Here is a 13,202-nt window from a genome sequence, read left to right as displayed (position 1 = left end):
AAAATGACTAAAACATCAGACAATGAGGTGGAGGTTCGCTGACATCCAATCTCCTTAGATGCCACCATACCTCATATTTCTACCACACGTCATGTGTATGTGGAGTAATTGCTGAACTCTTTAATTTCTTCTGAGGCAGCAGATCTGATGAACAACTTATAATAAAGATTTTAGGCAGCCTTTTCTTTGAAATTGTTGACTCTGAGGAAAATTTGAGTCTGGGAGTTTGACTCAAGGCGGTTTTCTTCAGAACTTGTGTGACGTGGCATAACGCTCCCCCACTCTGAGGATGTGCATAATCAAGTGAATTAAATTGCTTGTACAGCCAGCATAAGCCACAAGAGTGCAAGACTGAGAAAGTAGTGTCCCTTACAGGTTAAAAAGAGAAATGTCTTCATCTGATACATTTCTTATAAATGCCCCACTGTCCACTTCAAAAAGGTGAAAAGGTAGGACAAATAACAGTCAGAAAAAAATGTACATTCTCACATAAGTCTCAACTATGGATGATTCTACCCCAAGGGAGTCCCTTGCATGTGTCTAAATGGTCTGACACGAAAGCTGCAATGCAGTTTAAGGTGAACTACTGCTCAAACGCTTTCACGCCTAAATGACCGTTGATAAAGATATAATCGACACCAACTAAGAACCCATCTTCATCAAGAAAAAACTTGTTAAATGATGAGACTACCATTGATGACAACTCCATCCGTGACCTCCTCATCAACAACTTTGCACTCATCAGCAGCATCCTCGTAGGCAGATCCATCAACAAAGGCATCTTTCATGACTCCATTTGCTTATCAATGATACCCTTGTCTACAGTATTTTCATAGACCTCGTTGATGACAAAATCATAACCAGCAACCAAGATAGTTCTTGCGTCTGCAGGCCCAAAAAAGAACGGATTGGTTGCTGTTCTGCAGCGCCACGGCTACCTTAGTTACACTTCTACTACTTCTAGGGTAATTACCCTAATAGGTCTGGCACTGCACCGGCAGCACCAGTATAAAGACCCCCTACAAATCTCCATTTCCAATCCATTAGAACCATTTCTTCTATCCTCTACAGAAGCTAGATTATTCATCTGTGTCACATCCCATACGAGGAGGCAACCAGTGATTGTTTGCCCGTGATACCCCAGGCTCTGTTCTAATATAGCTGTGCAAACTGGGCCAAGTACAACACCATCAACACTTCACTCCCAGGGGTAGCGACGATGAGCAGCCCCAGACCCCTCACAGAAGTTAGTGTGGCAATACAAGCTCAGTACTCAACAGACACTGGTTGATAAAGGCACTCACCTGTGGCATAGGCATGGGCATACATTTAGGGTAAGCCCTTTAACTGCCGGTATAGCCTCCAGGTCCAGGCTTCAAAGCTATATAAAAAACATAGGAATCTATCACTTTCAATAACTAGGATAGCATCCCTGAAATTAATCATATCAGTTATTAAAACATAACAGTGAAAAGATCTAAGTTGCGATATTGATTATTCAGATTTATTACCAGTGAAATAGGAACAACATGCAAGTGGAGTTTAGAGGACGGAGGAAGTTAACAATGATTTATATGTACATGTGTTTTAATGTGAAATACTACAATAACGAGTGTATGATTCCCACACTCCTTTTCTGGATCTGTGAACCTCCTCTTAACTGTTTGTACACCAAAAAACATTAAATACCAAGTGTTTACACGAGAAGTGGAAATGTCATGAGTAGGTGTACACCATATAAATATCACTGTGGTCAATGTATCGTTGCAGTACCAGCAAAAAACATTTTACATTTGTGCAAGAACTTTAAAGAGTCATTTTCTATGAATAATTATATATTATATTGTCTGTTCCTGCTAATCTGTGTAGAGTGGTCAGTGAGTGGTAGGAAATTGACTCTCTGAATGACCTTTTATCAGTTCCCATGTTGGACGTAACAAGAAAGCAAGATTTGACAAGCATTGTCTCTTGAAATGTCAGCTCTTTCCGAATTGTGCTTTGAGAGAATTAAAAATATAATCGTGTCCTGACTCTTATGTTCTAGCTTAATAGACTTTGGTATTATCTTAGCCGAGTCACACCAAAGGGGCATCTTATGATGAGCATTAACATCACTTTTGATTGTCATTCCTGTTTTCTCGATACCACTTATAATGTAGTGTCTCTTCTAGAGATCTTCTTCCTGATCTGTGTACGAATACAGTTCATTTAGTCTATCAAACTTTGAGCCCCATTCTTTCATGTCATCGTACGGTAAATCTTCATCCGGCATAGAAGATTGTAGTGTGCTGAGACTTCCAGCTAGTGATCCATCCCCTTCTGTGCAGTACAACTTCAAAGAATCACAGAAGAATGCCTCCTGGTTCTGGTCTGCCTCCTGGACTACCTCCCAAAGATAACTACTGAACTCTTCACTGGTGAGTGAGGCCGCCCTAAGAGAGACTTCTGTCTTGGCCTTTTGACTGGGAACCACATCTGAGTCTGTAGGCTGGTCCTGATGTGGCACGTTCTCAGTCTGCTTGCAGAGGGAAAATGTTGGGCTGGTTTGTAGAGACAATTGGAGTTCAACCATGTTGTAGGTGTCCTGCAAAGGAAAGGTAAATATAAGACTTCACATGTAACTCAAAACTTCTTGCAGCACGGATGGAAGCAATTTTGGTAAATAAGCAGTCAGCAAAGATGAAAAAGTAGGCAAATTATGCTGCACATGCTGTTCATTGTATAGATTGTGAGCCTGATTCACAAAGGTAAACTTACACTATGGTGGAAGTTTATTATTTTTTGGCTATTCACAAACGATTAGTTAATAGTAAGTTCACGACTGCGGAGAATCAGGCCTATCTTTTTATGTGCCTAGTTCTCCGCCCCGACTGTGCAGTCATAAAGTTACTATTAACTCATAGTTTGTGAATAGCAAAAAAAACAGTAAACTTACACAAAAGTGTAATTTTACCTTTGTGAATCAGCCCCAATATGTTAAGAAATGTCATGATCACTGCTACATTTCTGGTTTTGAAATTCCAATGCTTATAATATATGTAAATATATTTCTGATTGATACTTTTATTCGCAGTTTACTCTTCTTTTGAATATTCTCCAGGCCTCAGACTAGATCTGGAAATTTTCTAACAGCACCCCTGTGTGCCGGTACATGGCAGCATGCAGCTCGGCGGCAACGTTGTTCCGCCCCACAAGTGATGTGCAGTGTCACATAAAAGTGCCACCAAAGCATGCCGATGTCAGCTTTTTTTTTTTCACGCCACTATATGCAAATCTAGAGCTACACCTCATCTCTTCACAAGACTAATTTCTCAAAATGTAACCTTAAATACCAGGTTGCAAAGGACGTCACCTCCTAAAAAAAGAGGGTTCAAACCTTTTAAGGACTGTCGCACTCAAATGTCTGTAACAGAGCTTCACCAGATTTCTTTGTTGCTTGGGGTCGAACCACAGCTCCAAGGCATGTAGTGACTATGCCTTGATGAATCACAAGGCCTTTTTTGAGTGAGGCAAAGCTATATATCTGCAAACACCAGAAGACTTCATGGCGTGTCCGGTCAATGGAAAGATCCTGTTCCTGCAGCAGATCTTTGTTGCTGTTGAAGTCATTGGGTAACTCCAATTAGAGGCTAGAGGCACAAGAAGTCCAAGCGGGACTCTGCCCTTTCCTGCCACTCTCAAACTCCTGAGAAGGCACAAGGGCGTAAACATGCCTCTTGGTCCCACTTCCGAATTCTTATCTCCTTCAGAGCCAATTCCAACTCTCATCAATCGGAGTTTCCTGGTCCTTCGGTGACTCCACAGCAAATCCACAAATTCTGTGCAGCTATGCTCCTGGTGCACCTTCGGGCCCCAAGGAACCGCAAGGACTTTGGACTGGGACTCTGCCGTTGGGTTCGCCCTTGGCGCCAGCTGGAACCTCTGGAACCGTTTCAGGCCCTGCACCAGCTTCAGTCCTGATGCCCGTCATGGCACTACAATTCATGCTGGACCCCTGAAGAATTGACACCGGATGATGAAGTGCAACCCATATTGTTATTTGACTTCGAGCTGATTCTGCTTTGTATGAGGCCGCACACTAATCGTTTTGGGCGCAGCCTTTCGGCAGCCCATTAGACTCATACACTTTGCCCTTACCTCAAAGAAGGGCCTGATCATTGACAATCCTTTTGGCACTGACTCTTATAACGATCACTCTGATGAATGGAATGAGTTTGCTCAACCATATACTGAAGATAATGCGTATGATGAGCTACAAGATGCCAGCTGATTGGATCCTTCTCCAGACACTGGGATGGTCTTTCCACCTGGGCCATCTACTGAGCCTCTTTCGCAGTAGTGATGCGAAGGGCCGTAGAGGTTCTTGACTTCCAGTTGCCTACTACGGCATTACGATTTACTCTAACCCAGACAGACCACTATTGAGCCCCTATTGCCTTTTAATGAGGCCCTCACATTCACAATTTTTGAGACTTGGGCAAACACAAGTTACGGACCTCCAGTAAATAGGTAGTTAGCGAGGAGCCACAGGTGAGCCAGCTTTCTTAATGCAAAAAGAACAAATGATGGACAGAATGCAGAACAATGCCATACATTCACCCTAGTACAGAGATCTGGGCCTAAATCCATCGCTTTTTTGCTCACCATGCCATTCCAGTTTGGACCCAGCCATATGCAAATCAGTCTTGACCCTGCGCCCAATGGGAACAATGGTGAGCAAAAGAACTATGGATTTAACCCAGACCTCTTGACTGGGGGTGAATGTATGATTCACTCAGCATTCCATCCATCATTTGTTTTTGTACAGCTTTCTTAATGCAGAATCTGACCTCAGAAGGCTTAGTGGTGCAAGCATCCATGAGTAGGGTCAATCCAAACGTCGTCCCCAACGGCTAAAGAGTCAAAGCACCTAGAAACATTTAGAAAAAACAATGTTCACCACCACCAGTCTGGCAATAAGTTCTTTCAATGCCAGCTGTTTATTGGGTGTATGCACTCACACCCTTTGGGACTCTGTCTCTCAGTTACTACCTGCTGTACCGGAGGACTTGCATCCACTACTATACATGTCATTTAGGATGGCTGCGATGCGGTAAACTTCACCATTCCCTGTGTATTACAATTCTGTGCATCACGGATTGCCATGGTCGGGCAATCAGCACCAGTTTGACATTCAGGAGACATACTTGGATGATATCTACAGGATTCTCTTTGGATTTCCAATCTTCCATAATGGACATTCCCTTCAATGGCTCTCACCTCTTCAGTGAGAAAGCACACTTGAGCCTCAAGCACTTGAAACTTGAAAGACTGCATGGCCACAGCGTGATCCAGCATGTCGGTTCCACCTGAAGTTTTGCCCCCTCCATGTGGAGGGGGCAGCTCAGTTCAATCAATCCATCAATCATGGCACTTTTAAAGCGCACTACTCACCCGTGAGGGTCTCAAGGCCTTTGGGGGGGTGCTGCTACTGCTTGAATAGCCAGGTCTTGGGTAGCCTCCTGAGGGTTAGTAGGTCCTGGGTCTGCTGTAGGAGGGTGGGGAGGGTGTTCCAGGTCTTGGCGGCAAGGTGGGAGAACGATCTGCCGCCGGAGGTCGTTCTTCGGATGCGGGGGACGGTGGCTAGAGCGAGGTCAGCAGAGCGGAGCTGGCGGTTTGGGGTGTAGAAGGTGAGTCAACTGTTGAGGTATGCTGGTCCTGTATCGTAGAGTGCCTTGTGTGCGTGGGTGAGGAGCTTGAAGGTGATCCTCTTGTTGACGGGGAGCTAGTGCAGGTCTCTCAGGTGGGGTGTGATGTGGCTGTGTCGAGGGGTGTCGAGGATCAGGCGGGCGGAGGCGTTCTGTATGCGTTGTAGTCATTCAGCAATTTGGCCGGTGCTCCCGCGTAGAGGGTGTTTCCGTAGTCCAGCCTGCTGCTGACGAGGGCCTGGGTGACTGTTCTTCATGTGTTGGTGGGGATCCACCTGTAGATCTTGCGGAGCATGCGGAGGGTGTTGAAGCAGGAAGAGGAGACGGTGTTGACTTGCTTGGTCATGCAGAGCGTTGAGTCGAGGATGAACCCCAGGTTGCAAGCGTGGTTGGTGAGTGTCGGTGCAGCTCCCAGGGCAGTCAGCCACCAGGAGTCGTCGCAGGCTGAGGGGGTGGAGCCGAGGATGAGGACATCCGTTGAGTGCTGGGGTCATCTGAAGAGCCAGGTCTTGAGGTCCTTCCTTAACTGGGATAGTGGGGGCTTGGTGGAGGGGGAGGTCATTCCAGGCCTTGGTTGCGAGACAGAAGGACTTTCCTCCCGTTCTGGTCCTGTAGATGCATGGAACGGTTCCTAGAGAGAGTTTGGCTGATCGGTGGTGTCTTTTGGGTGTGTGGAAGGAGAGGCGGTTGTTCAAGTATGTTGGTCCGGTGTTGTGCAGGGCCTTGTATGCGTGGGTGAGGAGCAGGAAGGTAATTCTTCTTTCGAGTGGAAGCCAGTAGAGACCGTGGAGGTGTTGGGTGATGTAGCTGTGACGGGGGATGTCGAGGATCAGTCTGGCTGTGGCGTTCTGTACGGTCTGGAGTTTGCATAGGAGTTTATTGTTGATTATGGCGTACAGCGCATTGCCTTAGTCTAGTCTGCTACTGATGACGGCATGCATGACGTGTTTTTCTGGATTCGGATGGGATCTATCTAAATATCTTTTGAAGCATGCCGAGGGTGTGGAAGCAGGTCGAGGATACAGCTTTGATCTGGCGGTTCATTGTGAACGATGAGTCCAGTATGATGCAGAGGTTTCGTGCATTGGTCCGTCGGTGTGGGGGAATTTTCTAGGGCAGAGGGCCACCAAGAGTCGTTCCATGCGGAGGGGGTGGAGCCAAGTAAGAGAACTTCTGTTTTCTCAGAGTTTAGTTTCAGGCAGCTGTTCTTCACCCAGGTGGCGACGGCTTTCATCCATTCTTGGAAGTTGTGTTTGGTGATGTTGGGTTTGTTGGTGAGGGAGAGGATAAGCTGGATGTCATCAGCGTAGGTGAAGATGTTGAGCCCGTGTTTCCTGACAATGGTTGCGAAGGGGCCCATGTAGATGTTGAAGAGGGTGGACCTGAGGGAGGAGCCCTGGGACACTCCACAGTTGGTCTCTATTGGTTCCGAAAGGTAGGGCCGGAGTCTGACTTGCTGGGTTCTGCCGGTGAGGAATGAGCATATCCAGTCGAGGGCCTTGTCGTGGATGCTGCCATCATGGAGTCTTGTGGCTAGGGTGCGTTGTGAGATGGTGTCGAAAGCAGCTGAGAGGTGCAGGACGATGAGGGCTGCCGTTTCGCCCCAGTCGAGAGAGGAGCGGATGTAGTCGGTGGAAACGAGTAGGGCGGTCTCAGTGGGGTCGTTGCTGCAGAATCCGGATGGGGAGATGTCCAAGATCTTGTTAGCATCAAAGAAGTTTGCTAGTTGGGTGTTGACAGCTTTTCGATTGCTTGGGCTGAGAATGGAAGCAGGGAGATGGGCCTGAAGCTTTTGAGGTCTGTCGTGTCGGCGGAGGGTTTCTGGAGGAGGGGGGTTGACCTTGTAGAGTTTACAGTCGTCGGGGAAGGGGGCGGTCTCGAGGGAGCAGCTGATCATCCAACATAGTTTGGGTGCAATGGCCGAGGTGGCTCTGTTGAAGATGTGGGGTGGGTAGGGGTCTGAGGGTGCCCCAGAGTGGATGCTTTTCATGCTCCTCAAGGTGTCTTCTGCTGTGAGCTGGGTCCAACTGAGCAGGGTTTGTCGAGTGGCATCACTTGGAGGGGAGCACGATCAGTGTAGAGGTCAAGGTTTTCAAAGTTGTCATAGATCATTTTGATCTTAAGGTAGAAGAATGAGCTGAGTCTGTTGCAGAGGTTGTGGGAAGGTGGGACGTCTGTTGTTTCGCTGCAGGGTTTAGCAAATTCCTTGATGATGGAGAAGAGTTCTTTGGTATTGTGGGCGTCGGTGAGGATTCTTCCTTGGATGCATTTCTTCCTTGTGGATTTGATGAGATGGTGGTGTGCAGTAGTGGCTGTTTTGTAGGTGGCACGTGTTTCCGGGGTTTTGTTGTTCCTCCATGTCTTTTTGAGTCGCCGACAAGAGCTTTTGGATTCTTGGAGCGCTGGGGTGTACCAACTTACTTTCTTGATGTGTCTTCCTATGGCTTTGAGGGGGGTGAATGTTGGCGCAATTAGTGATTTAGCGGTGGAGGTTGCATGCTGTGGTGTTGGCGTCTGGCGTAGTCAGGGGTGCTGATGAGTGCGGAGGTGAGCTGGTCTTCAGTGGTCTTACAGCTTCTACAGGGGAAGGCGGTGGGCATGCTTGCGTACAATGTTTTATTTTAAGGAGAAGTGGATGCAGTGGTGATTTGTCCAGGAGTTCCATAGTGTGGCTGTAGGAGACGATGTTTCCTTCTGCGAAGACTGGGTTGAGTGTGTCCCCCGCTATGTGCGTGGGTGCAGTGACTAGTTGTTTGAGTCCTATGTTGGCGAGGTTCTCTAGGAGGGAGGCGGTATGTGGGTCGTCGTGTTTGTCCAGGTGAAAGTTTAGGTCTCCGAGCAGAATGTAGTCTATGGAGGCGAGGGCGTGGGGTGCGATGAGGTCGGTGATTACATTTGTGAAAGTAACGCGGGGTCGGCTGGCCAGTAGATGGGGGTTCCGCAGAGTCGTTTGAGGGTTTGTCTGGAAGTGGAGGTGCTCCATGAGGGTCGTTGTGTCGTCATGCGGAGGGTGCTTTTGTGGACTATGGCGATGCCTCCTCCTGGGTTGGTGGGTCGGTCCTTTCGCAGGATCCTGTATCTATCTGGAATGTCAGTGGCGATGTCGGGTGCAGAGATGGCGTTGGTCCAGGTTTCTGTGAGGAAAGCGACGTTGGGTGAGTCTGTGGTGAGGAGATCCTAGATTTCTGTGGATTGCTTGTATAGGGAGCATACATTGAGGAGGATGCAGTTGCATGGTTTGTGGGCGGTAAAGTCCAGGGAGCTGGAGGCTGCTGCTGGGGTACGGAGGTGGCTGAGGTGTGGCGGCAGTGTAGACAGGAGAGAGGGTCTTGGGTGTCGTTCGGCGTTGAGAGCAAGCAGTTGTTGCTTCGTCCGGGGATGAAAGCGTGGAGGGTGCTGGAGTCGTAGCAGAGGCGGGTCAGAAGGCCAGGGTCCCTAGCGCTGGTCACTGTCAGGTCGTGGATGAGTTTGCATTTGGTGAGCCTTGGGCACGCACGTTGCGCGTGCCGCCCAGCAGACGTCACTAAGTAGGGGTCAGGGGAGGGCAGTCAGCCGGGAGGTGGGAGCGGGAAAAACACACTGGGGGAGGGAGCTGCGGGGGCAGCAGCGGCGGGGACAAAACTCAGGGAGTGCGATGAAAAAGAGAAAAGAGCAGAGAGAAAAGAGAAAAGGGCAGAGAGAAAAGAGAAAGGAGAGAAAAGAGGGCACAGAGAAAAAAACAAGAGAGGCAGAAGAGCAGAGTGCTCTCCCACTGAACTACCAGGGATGAGGTGCAGGCAGGCCAGAAGTCTAGCTCTTCTTGCCACTCAGAGGCCGCCATTAAGTCGGGGATGGCGGTCAGCTGGGAGGCGGGAGCAGGAAGGACACACTGGTGGGGGGAGGAGCCACGGGAGCAGCAGCAGCGGGGACAAAACTCGGGGAGCGCGAGGAAAAAGAGAAAAGAGAGCAGAGAGAGCAAAGAGAGTAAAAGAGGGCACAGAGAAAAAAGCCAAGAAAGGCAGAACCGCACAGTGCTCTTCCACTGGACCACCAGGGATGAGGCGCAGGCAGGAGCCTGCGTGTGAAGGAGGGCTTTGAACACCCTGTAACTGAGCTCAGGGGGCTGCACTTAGTGGTGGAGTTGTGCAGGGGGAGAGCAGTCACACTGACCAGGTCAGTGGTCTAGCTCTTCTTGCTGCGCATTGGCTGCCATTAAGTAGTGGTCGGGGAGGTTTGTCAGCTGGGAGGCGGGAAGGACACACTAGAGGGGGAGAGGCCACGGGCGCAGCAGCGATAGGGACAAAACACAGGGAGCAAGAGGGAAAAGAGAGAGAATAGAGAAAGGAGAGAGCAAAGAGAGAAAAGCAACGAGGCAGAAGAGCAGAGTGCTCTTCCACTGGACCACCAGGGATGAGGTGCAGGCAGGAGCCTGCGGGTGGAGGAGGGCCTCGAACACCCTGTAACCAAGCTCAGGGGGAGCACTTAGTGGTGGAGATGCGTGGGTGAGCTCAGTCACACTGACCAGGTAAGAATTTCTTTTAACTACTGATGCTTGATCTCTTATCTTCTGCTGTAGCAGCTCTGGGAAGCACCGTTGGAGCAGCTATCTGCTTTATAAATTAAATAAATTAAAGATAAGTAACTTGTTCATATATATTACAAACATTTGTGTGGTATTATAGATCGCAAAGTTGGTGGGTTATATATCTTGACCAAGGCTAAAATAATTAACACTATGGAAAGCTACCAGAACACAAGTGTTGTTAGATGATGTAGCAGAACATTTGTATGCTGAGGGCTCAGCCTCTAAAACCCAGGGGCACTTTGGTATTACAGAAGAGGCTGCAGACTCTTGTGTGGCCCCTTCTGTAAAAACAGATGGCGCTGGTGCACATGTAAAGCCAGCACTATCATTAGAGGGAGTTCCCTCATTTGCATGGGGGCATGGCCCCATGGAAATGAGTCAATCACTTTGCCTCTGCACCCGTGCCAAGTATGGATGCCGGCGCAGAGGCATACATGCCTTTAGGTGCGCCTCCTAAGGGCAGCTCTCTGGAGGAGAGGAAGAGAGTCACATGGAACTCATCCCCGCAGGGATCCTCTTGCAGGCAGGTGCAGTATCTCACTGCACTTGCCTGCAAGGGTATCTCGCTCCCCTCTTGAAAGTGCAGCTGGGCTGCCGCCTGCACTGTGAAAGAGGGTGTGGCTTTGAAACAGCCGCTCTGTATTTCACTTGAATGCACTGTCCTTGGGGCAGCACAAATTCGTGGCGGCACATTCACGGTAATACGGCTGTGTCCCTGTTTGCACACGGCGCAGCTATTTAAAAGGGAGCCATGGCACAAACATGAAAAGAGCACCGTATAAATATTATGGACAATGGTGTCCAATAAAACTTTGTGTACTACTTTGTTTTTCTGGCTATTCAGATCAAAGGTGGAGCTGGACTGGAAATCGAAACCACCCCTGGCAAAACATTTCACACTGAAGGAGGCAGCAACTAGAATGTGGCCCTTGGTCATGGCAGACTAGCCACCTCTGAAAGCAACGCTATGGCCTACAGCCCACAGGGCAGTTGCCAGAGTGACACAATGACCAGTCCGACTTTGATCAAGCCATTAGGGCCTTAAACAGAAATTATTAAATATTGAAGAACTCTGAGGGACTAATGACCAGTGCTCTTAGGGCCTCAGCTGATTCTTTACCTAAGACCATAACTCGTATAACTCTTATATCATTCATGCCTAATTAAAGGCACTTATTTATTTCAGAATCATTCAATGTGAGCCATCCACTACACTTGTTGAGGTATTTGCCTTTTTGAGCTTGCAATATCTATAATATAGCCACCTTCAGTTTACATTATAATTTAATACATTTATTTTAGTTCTTGTTATGGCACAATCAAGACCATTGGCTCAGAATGACAGTGCTTTACTTGTCTACAGTGACCGGGACATTTACATTATAAGCAGAAACAACAGTATGTTGAGAGAAACAGCAGTTAAGTTTCTCATTGCTTGGATTCAGGTAACGGATCCAGTTTTCTCAATTGTCTTGGAACATGGCATGTTTTTTAGGTCTCGTGCTAGTCAAGACTGTGTGATTTTATTAAAATTAAATGCATTATAAACTTTGGGGGTCTGTCAGTCAGTCCTCTTCATCCATTGGTATGTTGTTGTGTTATTCACATTTATCTGAAAGAGACACGTTCGTGATAGATTCCTTATCTTAGAATATCCCCAGGCGTCAGACTGGATCCGGAAAGTTTTCGTCAGCAGTATCCTTGCACGTCGGAAGGTGGCGTTGTGCGGCTCTGCATCCGTCGCTGGCGTCGTATGCGCCGAGATGATGTCACGGAGACTACTTAGGCGCCACCCATGTGCGCTGACGTCAGTTCTTTCTTTTTCCGTGCCAGCAAGCGCAGATCCGGTTAGAGCACGTACACTAGTCACTTTTTCACTAACTATTGAGACTTTTTGTCTTTCAATTTTGAGTCTTTGACTCCTGGTGCCATGTAGGGATGTCTGGGTTTAAATCCTGTGGGGCCTGTCGCCCTATGATGTCCGTGGCCGACCCCATGGCGTCTGTCTACTGTCTGGAGCGCGACCATGACTCCCGGTCATGTTCCGACTGAATTGGTCCCGTAAGCTGCTGGAGGCCCGGCAGTCGTCTCCGTGCCGTTCGAGGTCCAGGGGTCGATCGAGGGACCGACCGCGGCGCCATCATCATCGCTCCTCGGGGTCGAATTCTTCACACTCTGAATCGGGTAAGAGACGTCATAAGAAGAAGTCGAAGAAGCGTTGTCGCTCTCTGACGTCCCCCCGCCGGTCTCCGACCGAGGGGGCCGGGGTACCTCCCCCGTGGCTCCTTTGGAGCCTGTGAGTCCCACAGCCTACCCACCTTATCCAGGTCCGTCGGCGACTCCTGCCCAGGTGCAAGCTTTCCTTGCTGCCATGGACCAGCTTTTCAGGCCTAGGGCTCCCGCCGGCTCGCCTTCGGACCCCACAGTCCCAGCCGAGGGCCCTCCCTTGCCGGTGCCGTAAGGTCCTCCACAGGCGGCTCTGGTATCGGCACCGCCACAGTGGGTTCTGTTCGTTCCACCACCGCCCTTGCCCGGTTTCCCAGACAATTTTGTCCCTAGTTGGGACACGGAGCCGGACCGGCGCCGTTCGATCCTTTTTATTCCCCTGTCCCTCCCCCGTCGCCGCAGCCTGTTCCACGGGCAGTGAAGGACGGGGACGACTGGGAGGGGTCTGAGGACCCTCTCGCACGGCAGTGCGGGTCCGAACAGGAATGAACAGAAGAGTTGGAGGATGCAGGTGGCCTTGACCTCTCCTCTGTACCTGGTTTTCTTTCTCCTCCTGCTGTGGCTATGGAGGAGGGCACCACATACACTATGGTGCTCCGTAGAGCGGCTGAGGCCCTTGACCTTCCTACGGTGACCCTCAAAACTAATCTTCTCACTGAAGTACTTCAGCCGGCGGCAAGCACTATGGAGCCCCTGCTGCCATTCAATGAGGCGTTAACTGACGT

The 13,202-nt window shown here is 49.1% G+C and overlaps 1 protein-coding gene across 1 annotated transcript in view; it reads right to left on the bottom strand.

The window, feature by feature from the left end:
• Nucleotides 1-1,520: 1,520 nt before the first annotated feature.
• Nucleotides 1,521-13,202, bottom strand: part of LOC146776290 (neural-cadherin-like) — a 567,428-nt gene continuing 555,746 nt past the window's right edge. Inside the window, exon 33 of the mRNA XM_085637108.1 lies at nucleotides 1,521-2,584. Within this exon, the coding sequence (XP_085493234.1) occupies nucleotides 2,168-2,584 (417 nt within the window). The 3' untranslated portion in view covers nucleotides 1,521-2,167. The remainder of the gene's footprint in view (nucleotides 2,585-13,202) is intronic.

This window comes from Triturus cristatus, chromosome 12, assembly GCF_964204655.1.
Source record: "Triturus cristatus chromosome 12, aTriCri1.1, whole genome shotgun sequence".
Lineage (NCBI taxonomy): Eukaryota > Metazoa > Chordata > Amphibia > Caudata > Salamandridae > Triturus > Triturus cristatus.
The sequence above is the reverse complement of the archived record's forward strand: the minus strand, read 5'-3'. Positions and strand labels throughout refer to the sequence as shown.